At 48.2% G+C, this 19,472-nt stretch overlaps 1 protein-coding gene across 1 annotated transcript in view; it reads right to left on the bottom strand.

Moving 5' to 3' along the window:
* Window positions 1-944: 944 nt before the first annotated feature.
* The window catches only part of tbc1d30 (TBC1 domain family, member 30), a 74,754-nt gene continuing 56,226 nt past the window's right edge, over window positions 945-19,472 (bottom strand). The window contains exons 11-14 of the mRNA XM_031815243.1: window positions 16,275-16,414; window positions 7,427-7,630; window positions 2,379-3,568; window positions 945-1,175 (exon numbers count right to left, since the gene is read on the bottom strand). Of these exons, the coding sequence (XP_031671103.1) occupies window positions 945-1,175; window positions 2,379-3,568; window positions 7,427-7,630; window positions 16,275-16,414 (1,765 nt within the window). The remainder of the gene's footprint in view (window positions 1,176-2,378; window positions 3,569-7,426; window positions 7,631-16,274; window positions 16,415-19,472) is intronic.

Raw genomic sequence — 19,472 nt, 5'->3', positions numbered from 1 at the left:
TGAGTTCAGAGCTACAGTGTTATAACCCTGAGTTCAGAGCTACAGTGTTATAACCCTGAGTTCAGAGCTACAGTGTTATAACCCTGAGTTCAGAGCTACAGTGTTATAACCCTGAGTTCAGAGCTACAGTGTTATAACCCTGAGTTCAGAGCTACAGTGTTATAACCCTGAGTTCAGAGCTACAGTGTTACTGAAGTTTAAAGGCAACGTTAGTGGAGACGCTGCATATATCTGCTCAATGGGAAAGTACTTGTACATTTCAAGCTCGCTAAAGCTCTGAAACCGGGCGAGACGGTCAACCTGTAGCATGGAAGGTCTGTGTTATCGTCTCAGAACATTGAATGGAGCTCTTACCAAGATAAAATGAAACAGCCGACAGCATCCTTTCACCTTCTTTATTAGGAGTGCAGTGACCTCTGACACCAGGATGGTGGGGGTTCATTTACCAACAATACAATCAGATCAATGGCATGATATGGTCTATGGATCTTTCAGTATGGAGTCTTACTGTGGAGAGACATTGACAGGAAGTAACAGGCAGACAGGAAGTGGAAACAGAAATCAGCTGAGAGGAGGAAGGAGCTTTAAGGGTTCAACATTGTGTTATGGTGAAGAGAACTTGACCTGGAAGAGAAGGTGAGTGGACAGAGATGTCCCATGATGACATTCAGCCAGACAGACCCAGTTTACAGCTTCCTGCAGGGAGATGACTACAACATAGTGGGTTTCATAGCAGCTCTTCCTCTCCCAGTGGTTGAGAGGGGAGTGGCCTACACTGTGAAGAGTTAAGGGCCTAACTACAGCAGTGGATCAGACCATAGCTGATACTGTCCCTGCCTGTTCCTCTCAGGTACAGTCCCCTGTCCCAATGCCACAGATCCAGACCATCAGAGAGAATCTGGCTGTATATTTTCCAGAGCCAGTCAGTCAGTGAAGCGTGGCCTCTAGCGCTTCCTGGTGGAGAGAGTGGAGGAGGGACGGTTCAGGCTGAGCTGAGGGAAGTGAACTGTGGGGGTTCTGGCTGTGGGACCGTAGAGACCCAGGTTACGGGCTGCAGCTGACCTCCTGTGCTGTTTCACACTCGGGAAGGGAGAGAACACCTGCTGGGGGGTGGAGGGGCAGGAGAGAGGGAGGGAGGGAGAGAACACCTGCTGGGGGGTGGCCCCGGGTTGGTCCTGGGGCGTGGGGGGGCAGAAGAGAGGGAGGGAGGGGGATAGCGGTGTACCAGGAGTATGGGGGTTAGAGAGGGGAGTAGGGGGGTTAAAGACGGGAGTAGGGGGGTTAGTGAGGGTAACAGGAGTAGGGGGGTTAGAGACGGGAGTAGGGGGGTTAGTGAGGGTAGGAGGGGGGTTAGAGAGGGTAGGAGGGGGGTTGGAGAGGGTAACAGGAGTAGGGGGGTTAGAGAGGGGAGTAGGGGGGTTAGAGAGGGTACCAGGAGGAGGGTTAGTGAGGGTACCAGGAGGAGGGTTAGTGAGGGTAGTAGGGGGGTTAGAGAGGGGAGTAGGGGGGTTAGAGAGGGGAGGAGGGGGGGTAACAGGAGTAGGGGGGTTAGAGAGGGGAGTAGGGGGGTTAGAGAGTGTACCAGGAGGAGGCTTAGTGAGGGTAGTAGGGGGGTTAGAGAGTGTAGGAGGGGGGTTGGAGAGGGTAACAGGAGTAGGGGGGTTAGAGAGGGGAGTAGGGGGGTTAGAGAGGGTACCAGGAGGAGGGTTAGTGAGGGTACCAGGAGGAGGGTTAGTGAGGGTAGTAGGGGGGTTAGAGAGGGGAGTAGGGGGAGTAACAGGAGTAGGGGGGTTAGAGAGGGGAGTAGGGGGGTTAGAGAGGGTACCAGGAGGAGGCTTAGTGAGGGGAGGAGGGGGGTTAGAGAGGGGAGGAGGGATAGAGAGGGGAGGAAGTGGGTTAGTGAGGGTACCAGGAGGAGGGGGGTTAGAGAGGGGAGTAGGGGGAGGAGGGTTAGTGAGGGTAACAGGAGGAGGGTTAGTGAGGGTAGTAGGGGGGTTAGAGAGGGTACCAGGAGGAGGGTTAGTGAGGGTAGTAGGGGGGTTAGAGAGGGGAGGAGGGGGGTTAGAGAGGGGAGGAGGAGGGTTAGAGAGGTTAACAGGAGTAGGGGGGTTAGTAAGGGGAGGAGGGATAGAGAGGGGAGGAGGGGGGTTAGTGAGGGTACCAGGAGGAGGGGGGTTAGAGAGGGGAGTAGGAGGAGGGGGGTTAGAGAGGGTAACAGGAGTAGGGAGGTTAGAGAGGGTAACAGGAGTAGGGGGGTTAGAGAGGGTAACAGGAGGAGGGGGGTTAGAGAGGGTAACAGAGGGAGGGGGGTTAGAGAGGGTAACAGGAGGAGGAGGGTTAGGGAGGGTAACAGGAGGAGGAGGGTTAGGGAGGGTAACAGGGGGTGGGGGGTTAGTGAGGGTAACAGGGGGAGGGGGGTTAGTGAGGGTAACAGGGGGAGGGGGGTTAGTGAGGGTAACAGGGCTACCAGGAGAGAGTCTCATACAGTAGATGTTCTGAGAGGAGATTAAAGGGTCAGACTGTTGATGGTGGTGGTGGTGTGATGAGGGTGGTCGAGGAAGAGGAGGCAGGACAGGCAGCTCTGGGATGGTGGGAGAGGAGGGTAGTGTGTCTGGGTCAGTCCCTCTAGGAGAGGAGGGTAGTGTGTCTGGGTCAGTCTCTCTAGGAGAGGAGGGTAGTGTGTCTGGGTCAGTCTCTCTAGGAGAGGAGGGTAGTGTGTCTGGGTCAGTCTCTCTAGGAGAGCAGGGTAGTGTGTCTGGGTCAGTCTCTCTAGGAGAGGAGGGTAGTGTGTCTGGGTCAGTCTCTCTAGGAGAGGAGGGTAGTGTGTCTGGGTCAGTCTCTCTAGGAGAGGAGGGTAGTGGAGGTGGGGTCTGGTTTAGTTCTGATCCAGAGTCCAGCTCTAGAGACAACAGGTGCTCCTCCTCTTCCACCACAGCTGGCACCTCCTTACTGGAGGCCTGGGCAGGAGACACAGGGAGGTGACTACCCTCATCATCAGCCTTTCCCTCACCCACTCCATCTCTCTCCTCCGCCTGATGAGGGTGTCTGTCCTCCTCCGCCTGATGAGGGTGTCTGTCCTCCTCCGCCTGATGAGGGTGTCTGTCCTCCTCCGCCTGATGAGGGTGTCTGTCCTCCTCCGCCTGATGAGGGTGTCTGTCCTCCTCCGCCTGATGAGGGTGTCTGTCCTCCTCCGCCTGATGAGGGTGTCTGTCCTCCTCCGCCTGATGAGGGTGTCTATCCTCCATGTCTCCATACCCTAGCTGTACCCGTGCCCGGGATATGTTCCTGCGGTGGGCACGTACGTGGGCACGCCAGGGGGACCCCACCCTGCTCTGACAGTCTTCAGCCTGAGATACCAGTCTGTTCCTCCCCCTCTCCCCGCTAGGGGTGGGGTTAGGGGCGGGGCCAGGGGTGGCAGGGCTGGACTGTGCCTGAGGCAGGGGGACACCTCGCAGGCTGGAGGGAGGGTGTTTCAGGCTGTTCCTGGGCTTCCTGCCTAGCAACAGGTGGTTGACGACAGGAGAAGGATGTAGCTGAGATGCTAACACGCTGGTGGCTGGACATCTATCTACAGAGAGAACACACACAGGTCAATGTTCTGTCTGCCTACTGCAGCAGCAGGACAATAATAACACCATAGCATGACGTGAATATAAAGAGGATTCCACATGCAGCAATAAGAAACATCTAGCATTAAGACAACAATCTGGCTCTGGCTCAACCTCAGACCTCAGCACAGAGCTTACATTTATCATGGGAACAAGATGAAGAAGCTTACAGAGTTACATAAAATACTGCTTTGGGTTATAAGGAGCTTTGAGTCCTGATTACTGAAGACAGACACATCTGGGAGTTAGAAAAATAGTTTGGGGAATAGAAGCTCGGGAGCCAAATCCAATGGAAGTCTGTTACACAAGTAGTAGATCGCTATTAAGTGATGCCGTGTTCAGATGGGGAGCCAACAGGAAAGACAGACTGACACTCTTCTGTCAGTCACAGATAAGAGCCAGCACCATCCAACCCAGGCCAGCACCATCCAACCCAGGCCAGCACCATCCAACCCCAGGCCAACACCATCCAACCCCAGGCCAACACCATCCAACCCCAGACCAGCCAACAGCAGATCCTAACCCCAGACCAGCAGATCCTGACCCCAGACCAGCAGATCCTGACCCCAGACCAGCTGACAGCAGATCCTGACCCCAGACCAGCTGACAGCAGATCCTGACCCCAGACCAGCTGACAGCAGATCCTGACCCCAGACCAGCTGACAGCAGATCCTGACCCCAGACCAGCTAACAGCAGATCCTGACCCCAGACCAGCTAACAGCAGATCCTGACCCCAGACCAGCTAACAGCAGATCCTGACCCCAGACCAGCTAACAGCAGATCCTGACCCCAGACCAGCTAACAGCAGATCCTGACCCCAGACCAGCTAACAGCAGATCCTAACCCCAGACCAGCTAACAGCAGCCCAGAAACCCCCCTCCGTTCCAGAGCCTGCTGCTTCCTGACAGAGAGACGGTCACAAACACCTCCTCAATCTATCCATCTATAGACACCACCACATCTGTCCGTATAGATGTATACAGATGTGTTGGTGTGACCATCTGTCCGTATAGATGTATACAGATGTGTTGGTGTGACCATCTGTCCGTATAGATGTATACAGATGTGTTGGTGTGACCATCTGTCCGTATAGATGTATACAGATGTGTTGGTGTGACCATCTGTCCGTATAGATGTATACAGATGTGTTGGTGTGACCATCTGTCCGTATAGATGTATACAGATGTGTTGGTGTGACCATCTGTCCGTATAGATGTATACAGATGTGTTGGTGTGACCATCTGTCCGTATAGATGTATACAGATGTGTTGGTGTGACCATCTGTCTGTATAGATGTATACAGATGTGTTGGTGTGACCATCTGTCTGTATAGATGTATACAGATGTGTTGGTGTGACCATCTGTCTGTATAGATGTATACAGATGTGTTGGTGTGACCATCTGTCTGTATAGATGTATACAGATGTGTTGGTGTGACCATCTGTCTGTATAGATGTATACAGATGTGTTGGTGTGACCATCTGTCTGTATAGATGTATACAGATGTGTTGGTGTGACCATCTGTCTGTATAGATGTATACAGATGTGTTGGTGTGACCATCTGTCTGTATAGATGTATACAGATGTGTTGGTGTGACTGCATCTGTCTTTGTTATGTATAGATGTATACAGATGTGTTGGTGTGACCATCTGTCTGTATAGATGTATACAGATGTGTTGGTGTGACCATCTGTCTGTATAGATGTATACAGATGTGTTGGTGTGACCATCTGTCTGTATAGATGTATACAGATGTGTTGGTGTGACCATCTGTCTGTATAGATGTATACAGATGTGTTGGTGTGACCATCTGTCTGTATAGATGTATACAGATGTGTTGGTGTGACCATCTGTCTGTATAGATGTATACAGATGTGTTGGTGTGACCATCTGTCTGTATAGATGTATACAGATGTGTTGGTGTGACCATCTGTCTGTATAGATGTATACAGATGTGTTGGTGTGACCATCTGTCTGTATAGATGTATACAGATGTGTTGGTGTGACCATCTGTCTGTATAGATGTATACAGATGTGTTGGTGTGACCATCTGTCTGTATAGATGTATACAGATGTGTTGGTGTGACCATCTGTCTGTATAGATGTATACAGATGTGTTGGTGTGACCATCTGTCTGTATAGATGTATACAGATGTGTTGGTGTGACCATCTGTCTGTATAGATGTATACAGATGTGTTGGTGTGACCATCTGTCTGTATAGATGTATACAGATGTGTTGGTGTGACCATCTGTCTGTATAGATGTATACAGATGTGTTGGTGTGACCATCTGTCTGTATAGATGTATACAGATGTGTTGGTGTGACCATCTGTCTGTATAGATGTATACAGATGTGTTGGTGTGACCATCTGTCTGTATAGATGTATACAGATGTGTTGGTGTGACCATCTGTCTGTATAGATGTATACAGATGTGTTGGTGTGACCATCTGTCTGTATAGATGTATACAGATGTGTTGGTGTGACCATCTGTCTGTATAGATGTATACAGATGTGTTGGTGTGACCATCTGTCTGTATAGATGTATACAGATGTGTTGGTGTGACCATCTGTCTGTATAGATGTATACAGATGTGTTGGTGTGACCATCTGTCTGTATAGATGTATACAGATGTGTTGGTGTGACCATCTGTCTGTATAGATGTATACAGATGTGTTGGTGTGGACCATCTGTCTGTATAGATGTATACAGATGTGTTGGTGTGACCATCTGTCTGTATAGATGTATAGGGACCAGATGTTGTTGGTGTGACCATCTGTCTGTATAGATGTATACAGATGTGTTGGTGTGACCATCTGTCTGTATAGATGTATACAGATGTGTTGGTGTGACCATCTGTCTGTATAGATGTATACAGATGTGTTGGTGGTTACCAACATAATTATAACAGTATAAATAAATGCTTTGTAATACCCGTGGTATACGGATCAATATACGTGTGTGTGTGTGTGTGTGTGTGTGTGTGTGTGTGTGTGTGTGTTGTGTGTGTGTGTGTGTGTGTGTGTGTGTGTGTGTGTGTGTATAGAGTTGACAGTGTGTTACCTGTGGGCGTGTGTGTGTGTAGAGTTGACAGTGGTGTTACCTGTGTGTATGTACTGCTGCCTGCCTGTTGTTGTGTAGAGTTGACAGTGTGTTACCTGTGTGTCTGTACATCTGCCTGGCCTGTTGTTGTGTAGAGTTGACAGTGTGTGTGTGTAGAGTTGACAGTGTGTTACCTGTGTGTGTGTACAGCTGCCTGGCCTGTTGTTGTGTAGAGTTGACAGTGTGTTACCTTTGTGTGTGTACATCTGCCTGGCCTGTTGTTGTGTAGAGTTGACAGTGTGTGTGTGTAGAGTTGACAGTGTGTTACCTGTGTGTGTGTACAGCTGCCTGGCCTGTTGTTGTGTAGAGTTGACAGTGTGTTACCTGTGTGTGTGTGTGTGTGTGTGTGTGTAGAGTTGACAGTGTGTTACCTGTGTGTGTGTGTGTGTGTGTGTGTGTGTGTGTGTGTGTGTGTGTGTGTGTGTGTGTGTGTGTGTGTGTAGAGTTGACAGTGTGTGTGTGTGTAGAGTTGACAGTGTGTGTGTAGAGTTGACAGTGTGTTACCTGTGTGTATGTACAGCCGCCTGGCCTGTTGTTGTGTAGAGTTGACAGTGTGTTACCTCTGTGTGTGTACAGCTGCCTGGCCTGTTGTTGTGTAGAGTTGACAGTGTGTGTGTGTAGAGTTGACAGTGTGTTACCTGTGTGTATGTACAGCTGCCTGGCCTGTTGTTGTGTAGAGTTGACAGTGTGTGTGTAGAGTTGACAGTGTGTTACCTGTGTGTATGTACAGCTGCCTGGCCTGTTGTTGCTGATGTCTCTTGATACGTGAGTATTGTTTCTTCAGAGCGCTGATGTCAGTACTCATCCTCTCCTGCAGCATGCTGTTGATGGCCGCTTGATGCTCCGCTCTGCCGCCACCATCCACCGCCCCGGGACTCAGGTCTGCCATGTTACCGCCCTGCTCCCCCCCACGCTGGTCTGGAGAGGAGAGATTCAATTATCACCTCGGAAATTACCTCAGTGTTGACACCATGTAGAGAGACACAGCTGTTCCTGTGTTTTCAGGTCTGACATCAACAGCAGCTGACATGACACCTTCCCAGATAACCCCGTCTACCACTACATTAAACTAATGGGACCTGGCTGGAGTCCTGTCTACATTAAAACTAAGGGACCTGGCTGGAGTCCTGTCTACATTAAACTAATGGGACCTGGCTGGAGTCCTGTCTACATTAAACTAATGGGACCTGGCTGGAGTCCTGTCTACATTAAACTAATGGGACCTGGCTGGAGTCCTGTCTACATTAAACTAATGGGACCTGGCTGGAGTCCTGTCTACATTAAACTAATGGGACCTGGCTGGAGTCCTGTCTACATTAAACTAATGGGGACCTGGCTGGAGTCCTGTCTACATTAAACGAATGGGACCTGGCTGGAGTCCTGTCTACATTAAACTAATGGGACCTGGCTGGATTTCTGTCTACATTAAACTAATGGGACCTGGCTGGAGTCCTGTCTACATTAAACTAATGGGACCTGGCTGGAGTCCTGTCTACATTAAACTAATGGGACCTGGCTGGAGTCCTGTCTACATTAAACTAATGGGACCTGGCTGGAGTCCTGTCTACATTAAACTAATGGGACCTGGCTGGAGTCCTGTCTACATTAAACTAATGGGACCTGGCTGGAGTCCTGTCTACATTAAACTAATGGGACCTGGCTGGAGTCCTGTCTACATTAAACTAATGGGACCTGGCTGGAGTCCTGTCTACATTAAACTAATGGGACCTGGCTGGAGTCCTGTCTACATTAAACTAATGGGACCTGGCTGGAGTCCTGTCTACATTAAACTAATGGGACCTGGCTGGAGTCCTGTCTACATTAAACTAATGGGACCTGGCTGGAGTCCTGTCTACATTAAACTAATGGGACCTGGCTGGAGTCCTGTCTACATTAAACTAATGGGACCTGGCTGGAGTCCTGTCTACATTAAACTAATGGGACCTGGCTGGAGTCCTGTCTACATTAAACTAATGGGACCTGGCTGGAGTCCTGTCTACATTAAACTAATGGGACCTGGCTGGAGTCCTGTCTACCACTACATTAAACTAATGGGACCTGGCTGGAGTCCTGTCTACCACTACATTAAACTAATGGGACCTGGCTGGAGTCCTGTCTACATTAAACTAATGGGACCTGGCTGGAGTCCTGTCTACATTAAACTAATGGGACCTGGCTGGAGTCCTGTCTACCACTACATTAAACTAATGGGACCTGGCTGGAGTCCTGTCTACCACTACATGAAACTAATGGACCTGGCTGGAGTCCTGTCTACCACTACATGAAACTAATGGACCTGGCTGGAGTCCTGTCTACCACTACATTAAACTAATGGGACCTGGCTGGAGTCCTGTCTACCACTACATTAAACTAATGGGACCTGGCTGGAGTCCTGTCTACCACTACATTAAACTAATGGGACCTGGCTGGAGTCCTGTCTACCACTACATTAAACTAATGGGACCTGGCTGGAGTCCTGTCTACATTAACTAATGGGACCTGGCTGGAGTCCTGTCTACCACTACATTAAACTAATGGGACCTGGCTGGAGTCCTGTCTACCACTACATTAAACTAATGGGACCTGGCTGGAGTCCTGTCTACCACTACATTAAACTAATGGGACCTGGCTGGAGTCCTGTCTACATTAAACTAATGGACCTGGCTGGAGTCCTGTCTACCACTACATTAAACCAATGGGACCTGGCTGGAGTCCTGTCTACCACTACATTAAACTAATGGGACCTGGCTGGAGTCCTGTCTACCACTACATTAAACCAATGGGACCTGGCTGGAGTCCTGTCTACCACTACATTAAACTAAATGGGACCTGGCTGGAGTCCTGTCTACCACTACATTAAACTAATGGACCTGGCTGGAGTCCTGTCTACCACTACATTAAACTAATGGACCTGGCTGGAGTCCTGTCTACCACTACATGAAACTAATGGGACCTGGCTGGAGTCCTGTCTACCACTACATTAAACCAATGGGACCTGGCTGGAGTCCTGTCTACCACTACATTAAACTAATGGGACCTGGCTGGAGTCCTGTCTACCACTACATTAAACTAAATGGGACCTGGCTGGAGTCCTGTCTACCACTACATTAAACTAATGGGACCTGGCTGGAGTCCTGTCTACCACTACATTAAACTAATGGACCTGGCTGGAGTCCTGTCTACCACTACATTAAACTAATGGGACCTGGCTGGAGTCCTGTCTACCACTACATTAAACTAATGGGACCTGGCTGGAGTCCTGTCTACCACTACATTAAACTAATGGGACCTGGTTGGAGTCCTGTCTACCACTACATTAAACTAATGGACCTGGCTGGAGTCCTGTCTACCACTACATGAAACTAATGGACCTGGCTGGAGTCCTGTCTACCACTACATGAAACTAATGGGACCTGGCTGGAGTCCTGTCTACCACTACATTAAACTAATGGGACCTGGCTGGAGTCCTGTCTACATTAAACTAATGGGACCTGGCTGGAGTCCTGTCTACATTAAACTAATGGACCTGGCTGGAGTCCTGTCTACATTAAACTAATGGGACCTGGCTGGAGTCCTGTCTACATTAAACTAATGGGACCTGGCTGGAGTCCTGTCTACATTAAACTAATGGGACCTGGCTGGAGTCCTGTCTACATTAAACTAATGGGACCTGGCTGGAGTCCTGTCTACATTAAACTAATGGGACCTGGCTGGAGTCCTGTCTACATTAAACTAATGGGACCTGGCTGGAGTCCTGTCTACATTAAACGAATGGGACCTGGCTGGAGTCCTGTCTACATTAAACTAATGGGACCTGGCTGGATTTCTGTCTACATTAAACTAATGGGACCTGGCTGGAGTCCTGTCTACATTAAACTAATGGGACCTGGCTGGAGTCCTGTCTACATTAAACTAATGGGACCTGGCTGGAGTCCTGTCTACATTAAACTAATGGGACCTGGCTGGAGTCCTGTCTACATTAAACTAATGGGACCTGGCTGGAGTCCTGTCTACATTAAACTAATGGGACCTGGCTGGAGTCCTGTCTACATTAAACTAATGGGACCTGGCTGGAGTCCTGTCTACATTAAACTAATGGGACCTGGCTGGAGTCCTGTCTACATTAAACTAATGGGACCTGGCTGGAGTCCTGTCTACATTAAACTAATGGGACCTGGCTGGAGTCCTGTCTACATTAAACTAATGGGACCTGGCTGGAGTCCTGTCTACATTAAACTAATGGGACCTGGCTGGAGTCCTGTCTACATTAAACTAATGGGACCTGGCTGGAGTCCTGTCTACATTAAACTAATGGGACCTGGCTGGAGTCCTGTCTACATTAAACTAATGGGACCTGGCTGGAGTCCTGTCTACATTAAACTAATGGGACCTGGCTGGAGTCCTGTCTACCACTACATTAAACTAATGGGACCTGGCTGGAGTCCTGTCTACCACTACATTAAACTAATGGGACCTGGCTGGAGTCCTGTCTACATTAAACTAATGGGACCTGGCTGGAGTCCTGTCTACATTAAACTAATGGGACCTGGCTGGAGTCCTGTCTACCACTACATTAAACTAATGGGACCTGGCTGGAGTCCTGTCTACCACTACATGAAACTAATGGACCTGGCTGGAGTCCTGTCTACCACTACATGAAACTAATGGACCTGGCTGGAGTCCTGTCTACCACTACATTAAACTAATGGGACCTGGCTGGAGTCCTGTCTACCACTACATTAAACTAATGGGACCTGGCTGGAGTCCTGTCTACCACTACATTAAACTAATGGGACCTGGCTGGAGTCCTGTCTACCACTACATTAAACTAATGGGACCTGGCTGGAGTCCTGTCTACATTAAACTAATGGGACCTGGCTGGAGTCCTGTCTACCACTACATTAAACTAATGGGACCTGGCTGGAGTCCTGTCTACCACTACATTAAACTAATGGGACCTGGCTGGAGTCCTGTCTACCACTACATTAAACTAATGGGACCTGGCTGGAGTCCTGTCTACATTAAACTAATGGACCTGGCTGGAGTCCTGTCTACCACTACATTAAACCAATGGGACCTGGCTGGAGTCCTGTCTACCACTACATTAAACTAATGGGACCTGGCTGGAGTCCTGTCTACCACTACATTAAACCAATGGGACCTGGCTGGAGTCCTGTCTACCACTACATTAAACTAAATGGGACCTGGCTGGAGTCCTGTCTACCACTACATTAAACTAATGGACCTGGCTGGAGTCCTGTCTACCACTACATTAAACTAATGGACCTGGCTGGAGTCCTGTCTACCACTACATGAAACTAATGGGACCTGGCTGGAGTCCTGTCTACCACTACATTAAACCAATGGGACCTGGCTGGAGTCCTGTCTACCACTACATTAAACTAATGGGACCTGGCTGGAGTCCTGTCTACCACTACATTAAACTAAATGGGACCTGGCTGGAGTCCTGTCTACCACTACATTAAACTAATGGGACCTGGCTGGAGTCCTGTCTACCACTACATTAAACTAATGGACCTGGCTGGAGTCCTGTCTACCACTACATTAAACTAATGGGACCTGGCTGGAGTCCTGTCTACCACTACATTAAACTAATGGGACCTGGCTGGAGTCCTGTCTACCACTACATTAAACTAATGGGACCTGGTTGGAGTCCTGTCTACCACTACATTAAACTAATGGACCTGGCTGGAGTCCTGTCTACCACTACATTAAACTAATGGACCTGGCTGGAGTCCTGTCTACCACTACATGAAACTAATGGGACCTGGCTGGAGTCCTGTCTACCACTACATTAAACTAATGGGACCTGGCTGGAGTCCTGTCTACCACTACATTAAACTAATGGGACCTGGCTGGAGTCCTGTCTACCACTACATTAAACTAATGGGACCTGGCTGGAGTCCTGTCTACCACTACATTAAACTAATGGGACCTGGCTGGAGTCCTGTCTACCACTACATTAAACTAATGGGACCTGGCTGGAGTCCTGTCTACCACTACATGAAACTAATGGACCTTGCTGGAGGAGAGAGCAGGACTCTAGGTCTACATACACTGCACTGTAAAAGTATGTGGAGACCTGCTCAGCCATCATCTCATTACAAAGTCATGGGCATTAATATGGAGTTGGTCCCTCCTTTGCTGCTATAACAGCCTCCACTCTTCTGGGAAGGCTTTCCACTAGAGGTTGGAACATTGCTGCTATAACAGCCTCCTCCATTCTTCTGGGAAAGCTTTCCACTAGATGTTGGAACATTGCTGTTATAACAGCCTCCACTCTTCTGGGAAGGCTTTCCAATGTTGGAACATTGCTGCTATAACAGCCTCCACTCTTCTGGGAAGGCTTTCCAATGTTGGAACATTGCTGCGGGGACTTGCTTCCATTCAGCAACAATAGCATTAGTGAGGTCGGGCACTGATGTTGGGCGATTCATCCCAAAGTTGTTTGATGGGTTGAGGTCAGGGCTCTGTGCAGGCCAGTAAAGTTCTTCCACACCAATCTCAACAAACCATTTCTGTATGGACCTTGCTTTGTGCACGGGGGCTTTGTTATGCTGAAACGGGAAAGGCCTTCCCCAAACTGTTAACAAAGTTGGAAGCACAGAATCATCTAGAATTTCATTATATGCTGTACCATGATTCATCACTCCAGAGAACGCGATTCCACTGCTCCAGAGTCCAATGGCGTCCACACTAGCCAAGGCTTGGCATTGTGCATGGTGATCTTAGGCTTGTGTGCGGCTGCTCGGCCATGGAAACCCAATTCATGAAGCTCCCGACTAACAGTTCTTGTGCTGACGTTGCTTTCAGAGGCAGTTTGGAACTCGGTAGTGAGCGTTGTATCTATACAGACAGATGATCACACACGCCAACACATCTTCTCTATATAGACCAGGACAGAAATTTGACGAACTGACTCGTTGGAAAGGTGGCATCCTATGACGGTGCAAAATTGAAAGTCACTGAGCTCTTCAGTAAGGCCATTCTACTGCTAATGTTTGTCTATGGAGATTGCATGGCTGTGTGCTCGATTTTATGCACCTGTCAGCGATGGGTGTGGCTCAAATAGCCAAACCCACTAATTTGAAGGGTATTCAGTTATTTTATATATACACAGTGGATCTACTCTGTCCAGCCTTTATTTTATATAAACCCAGTGCATCTACTCTGTCCAGCCTTTATTCTGTATATACAGGTCATCTACTCTGTCCAGTCTTTATTCCTTATATACAGGTCACCTACTCTGTCCAGTCTTTATTCTGCATATACAGGTCACCTACTCTGTCCAGTCTTTATTCTGTATATACAGGTCACCTACTCTGTCCAGTCTTTATTATGCATATACAGGTCACCTACTCTGTCCAGTCTTTATTCCTTATATACAGGTCATCTACTCTGTCCAGTCTTTATTCCTTATATACAGGTCACCTACTCTGTCCAGTCTTTATTCTGCATATACAGGTCACCTACTCTGTCCAGTCTTTATTCTGTATAAACCCAGTGCATCTACTCTGTCCAGTCTTTATTCTGCATATACAGGTCACCTACTCTGTCCAGTCTTTATTCTGTATATACAGGTCACCTACTCTGTCCAGTCTTTATTCTGTATAAACCCAGTGCATCTACTCTGTCCAGTCTTTATTCTGCATATACAGGTCATCTACTCTGTCCAGTCTTTATTCTGCATATACAGGTCATCTACTCTGTCCAGTCTTTATTCTGCATATACAGGTCATCTACTCTGTCCAGTCTTTATTCTGCATATACAGGTCATCTACTCTGTCCAGTCTTTATTCTGCATATACAGGTCATCTACTCTGTCCAGTCTTTATTCTGCATATACAGGTCATCTACTCTGTCCAGTCTTTATTCTGTATATACAGGTCATCTACTCTGTCCAGTCTTTATTCTGTATAAACCCAGTGCATCTACTCTGTCCAGTCTTTATTCTGCATATACAGGTCATCTACTCTGTCCAGTCTTTATTCTGCATATACAGGTCATCTACTCTGTCCAGTCTTTATTCTGCATATACAGGTCATCTACTCTGTCCAGTCTTTATTCTGCATATACAGGTCACCTACTCTGTCCAGTCTTTACTCTGCATATACAGGTCATCTACTCTGTCCAGTCTTTATTCTGCATATACAGGTCATCTACTCTGTCCAGTCTTTATTCTGCATATACAGGTCACCTACTCTGTCCAGTCTTTACTCTGCATATACAGGTCACCTACTCTGTCCAGTCTTTATTCTGTATATACAGGTCACCTACTCTGTCCAGTCTTTATTCTGCATATACAGGTCACCTACTCTGTCCAGTCTTTATTCTGCATATACAGGTCACCTACTCTGTCCAGTCTTTATTCTGTATATACAGGTCATCTACTCTGTCCAGTCTTTACTCTGTATATACAGGTCACCTACTCTGTCCAGTCTTTATTCTGTATATACAGGTCATCTACTCTGTCCAGTCTTTATTCTGCATATACAGGTCACATACTCTGTCCAGTCTTTATTCTGTATATACAGGTCACCTACTCTGTCCAGTCTTTACTCTGTATATACAGGTCACCTACTCTGTCCAGTCTTTATTCTGTATATACAGGTCACCTACTCTGTCCAGTCTTTATTCTGTATATACAGGTCATCTACTCTGTCCAGTCTTTACTCTGTATATACAGGTCACCTACTCTGTCCAGTCTTTATTCTGTATATACAGGTCATCTACTCTGTCCAGTCTTTATTCTGCATATACAGGTCACATACTCTGTCCAGTCTTTATTCTGTATATACAGGTCACCTACTCTGTCCAGTCTTTACTCTGTATATACAGGTCACCTACTCTGTCCAGTCTTTACTCTGTATATACAGGTCACCTACTCTGTCCAGTCTTTATTCTGTATATACAGGTCACCTACGCTGTCCAGTCTTTATTCTGTATATACAGGTCACCTACTCTGTCCAGTCTTTATTCTGTATATACAGGTCACCTACTCTGTCCAGTCTTTACTCTGTATATACAGGTCACCTACTCTGTCCAGTCTTTATTCTGTATATACAGGTCACCTACTCTGTCCAGTCTTTATTCTGTATATACAGGTCACCTACTCTGTCCAGTCTTTACTCTGTATATACAGGTCACCTACTCTGTCCAGTCTTTATTCTGTATATACAGGTCACCTACTCTGTCCAGTCTCATGGATGTCTACTTGGCTTACTAGATAATCACTAACATTCCACGTTCAGTGACAGATTTGATTCCAATCTCCCTCAGAAGTGCATCAAGGTGCTAACAGTGTTGAGACTAAAGAATGGTGTGAAGGCCTTGACCCTTTTAGAGAATGAGAGATTGAAGGATCAAGTGGGGGGGGGGGGGGGTAGAGAGAGACACTGGTACAAACATTAACTCTTGATGAGGATTAAATCACATGTTATTTGTCACATTCTTGGTAAACAACAGGTGTAGACTAACAGTGAGATGCTGACGTATGGGTCCTGTACATGATAATAGGTAAGAGGTCAGGGGTCAGACCAACCTTTAATGTGTCTCTGGTACCGCTGTAGTTCTGGAGCTAACAGCCCCCCCAGTGGACCCAAACATCCCAACGCTGCTGTCACCACTGCATCTTCATCTTCATCCTCGTCTTCATCACCCTCCCAGCCACCTAGACCACCACTGGAATACATCATCATCACTTTACCATCCCCAGAGACCTCCTCTGGGATACAACATCATCACTTTACCAGCCCCAGAGACCTCCTCTGGGATACAACATCATCACTTTACCAGCCCCAGAGACCTCCTCTGGGATACAACATCATCATCACTTTACCAGCCCCAGAGACCTCCTCTGGGATACAACATCATCATCACTTTACCAGCCCCAGAGACCTCCTCTGGGATACAACATCATCATCACTTTACCAGCCCCAGAGACCTCCTCTGGGATACAACATCATCATCACTTTACCAGCCCCAGAGACCTCCTCTGGGATACAACATCAACATCACTTTACCAGCCCCAGAGACCTCCTCTGGGATACAACATCATCACTTTACCAGCCCCAGAGACCTCCTCTGGGATACAACATCATCACTTTACCAGCCTCAGAGACCTCCTCTGGGATACATCATCATCATCATCACTTTACCAGCCCCAGAGACCTCCTCTGGGATACAACATCATCACTTTACCAGCCCCAGAGACCTCCTCTGGGATACAACATCATCATCACTTTACCAGCCCCAGAGACCTCCTCTGGGATACAACATCATCATCACTTTACCAGCCCCAGAGACCTCCTCTGGGATACAACATCATCATCACTTTACCAGCCCCAGAGACCTCCTCTGGGTTACAACATCAACATCACTTTACCAGCCCCAGAGACCTCCTCTGGGATACAACATCATCACTTTACCAGCCCCAGAGACCTCCTCTGGGATACATCATCATCATCATCACTTTACCAGCCCCAGAGACCTCCTCTGGGATACAACATCATCACTTTACCAGCCCCAGAGACCTCCTCTGGGATACAACATCATCATCACTTTACCAGCCCCAGAGACCTCCTCTGGGATACAACATCATCATCACTTTACCAGCCCCAGAGACCTCCTCTGGGATACAACATCATCATCACTTTACCAGCCCCAGAGACCTCCTCTGGGATACAACATCATCATCACTTTACCAGCCCCAGAGACCTCCTCTGGGATACATCATCACTTTACCAGCCCCAGAGACCTCCTCTGGGATACATCATCATCATCATCACTTTACCATCCCCAGAGACCTCCTCTGGGATACAACATCATCACTTTACCAGCCCCAGAGACCTCCTCTGGGATACAACATCATCACTTTACCAGCCCCAGAGACCTCCTCTGGGATACAACATCATCATCACTTTACCAGCCCCAGAGACCTCCTCTGGGATACAACATCATCATCACTTTACCAGCCCCAGAGACCTCCTCTGGGATACAACATCATCATCACTTTACCAGCCCCAGAGACCTCCTCTGGGATACAACATCATCATCACTTTACCAGCCCCAGAGACCTCCTCTGGGATACAACATCAACATCACTTTACCAGCCCCAGAGACCTCCTCTGGGATACAACATCATCACTTTACCAGCCCCAGAGACCTCCTCTGGGATACAACATCATCACTTTACCAGCCTCAGAGACCTCCTCTGGGATACATCATCATCATCATCACTTTACCAGCCCCAGAGACCTCCTCTGGGATACAACATCATCACTTTACCAGCCCCAGAGACCTCCTCTGGGATACAACATCATCATCACTTTACCAGCCCCAGAGACCTCCTCTGGGATACAACATCATCATCACTTTACCAGCCCCAGAGACCTCCTCTGGGATACAACATCATCATCACTTTACCAGCCCCAGAGACCTCCTCTGGGATACAACATCAACATCACTTTACCAGCCCCAGAGACCTCCTCTGGGATACAACATCATCATCATCACTTTACCAGCCCCAGAGACCTCCTCTGGGATACAACATCATCACTTTACCAGCCCCAGAGACCTCCTCTGGGATACAACATCATCATCACTTTACCAGCCCCAGAGACCTCCTCTGGGATACAACATCATCATCACTTTACCAGCCCCAGAGACCTCCTCTGGGATACAACATCATCATCACTTTACCAGCCCCAGAGACCTCCTCTGGGATACAACATCATCATCACTTTACCAGCCCCAGAGACCTCCTCTGGGATACATCATCACTTTACCAGCCCCAGAGACCTCCTCTGGGATACATCATCATCATCATCACTTTACCATCCCCAGAGACCTCCTCTGGGATACAACATCATCATCACTTTACCAGCCCCAGAGACCTCCTCTGGGATACAACACCATCATCACTTTACCAGCCCCAGAGACCTCCTCTGGGATACAACATCAACATCACTTTACCAGCCCCAGAGACCTCCTCTGGGATACAACATCATCACTTTACCAGCCCCAGAGACCTCCTCTGGGATACAACATCATCACTTTACCAGCCTCAGAGACCTCCTCTGGGATACAACATCATCATCACTTTACCAGCCCCAGAGACCTCCTCTGGGATACATCATCCCTTTACCAGCCCCAGAGACCTCCTCTGGGATACATCATCATCATCATTTTACCAGCCCCAGAGACCCCCTCTGGGATACAACATCATCATCACTTTACCAGCCCCAGAGACCTCCTCTGGGATACATCATCATCATCATCACTTTACCAGCCCCAGAGACCTCCTCTGGGATACAACATCATCATCATCACTTTACCAGCCCCAGAGACCTCCTCTGGGATACATCATCATCATCACTTTACCAGCCCCAGAGACCCCCTCTGGGATACAACATCATCATCACTTTACCAGCCCCAGAGACCTCCTCTGGGATACAACATCATCATCACTTTACCAGCCCCAGAGACCTCCTCTGGGATACATCATCATCATCACTTTACCAGCCCCAGAGACCTCCTCTGGGATACAACATCATCATCACTATACCAGCCCCAGAGACCTCCTCTGGGATACAACATCATCATCACTATACCAGCCCCAGAGACCTCCTCTGGGATACAACATCATCATCACTATACCAGCCCCAGAGACCTCCTCTGGGATACAACATCATCATCATCATCATCATCACTTTACCAGCCCCAGAGACCTCCTCTGGGA

Source organism: Oncorhynchus kisutch, unplaced genomic scaffold, assembly GCF_002021735.2.
Source record: "Oncorhynchus kisutch isolate 150728-3 unplaced genomic scaffold, Okis_V2 Okis09a-Okis19a_hom, whole genome shotgun sequence".
Classification (NCBI taxonomy): Eukaryota; Metazoa; Chordata; class Actinopteri; order Salmoniformes; family Salmonidae; genus Oncorhynchus; species Oncorhynchus kisutch.
Note: the sequence above shows the minus strand (reverse complement) of the source record. Positions and strands in the feature narration are given on the sequence as shown.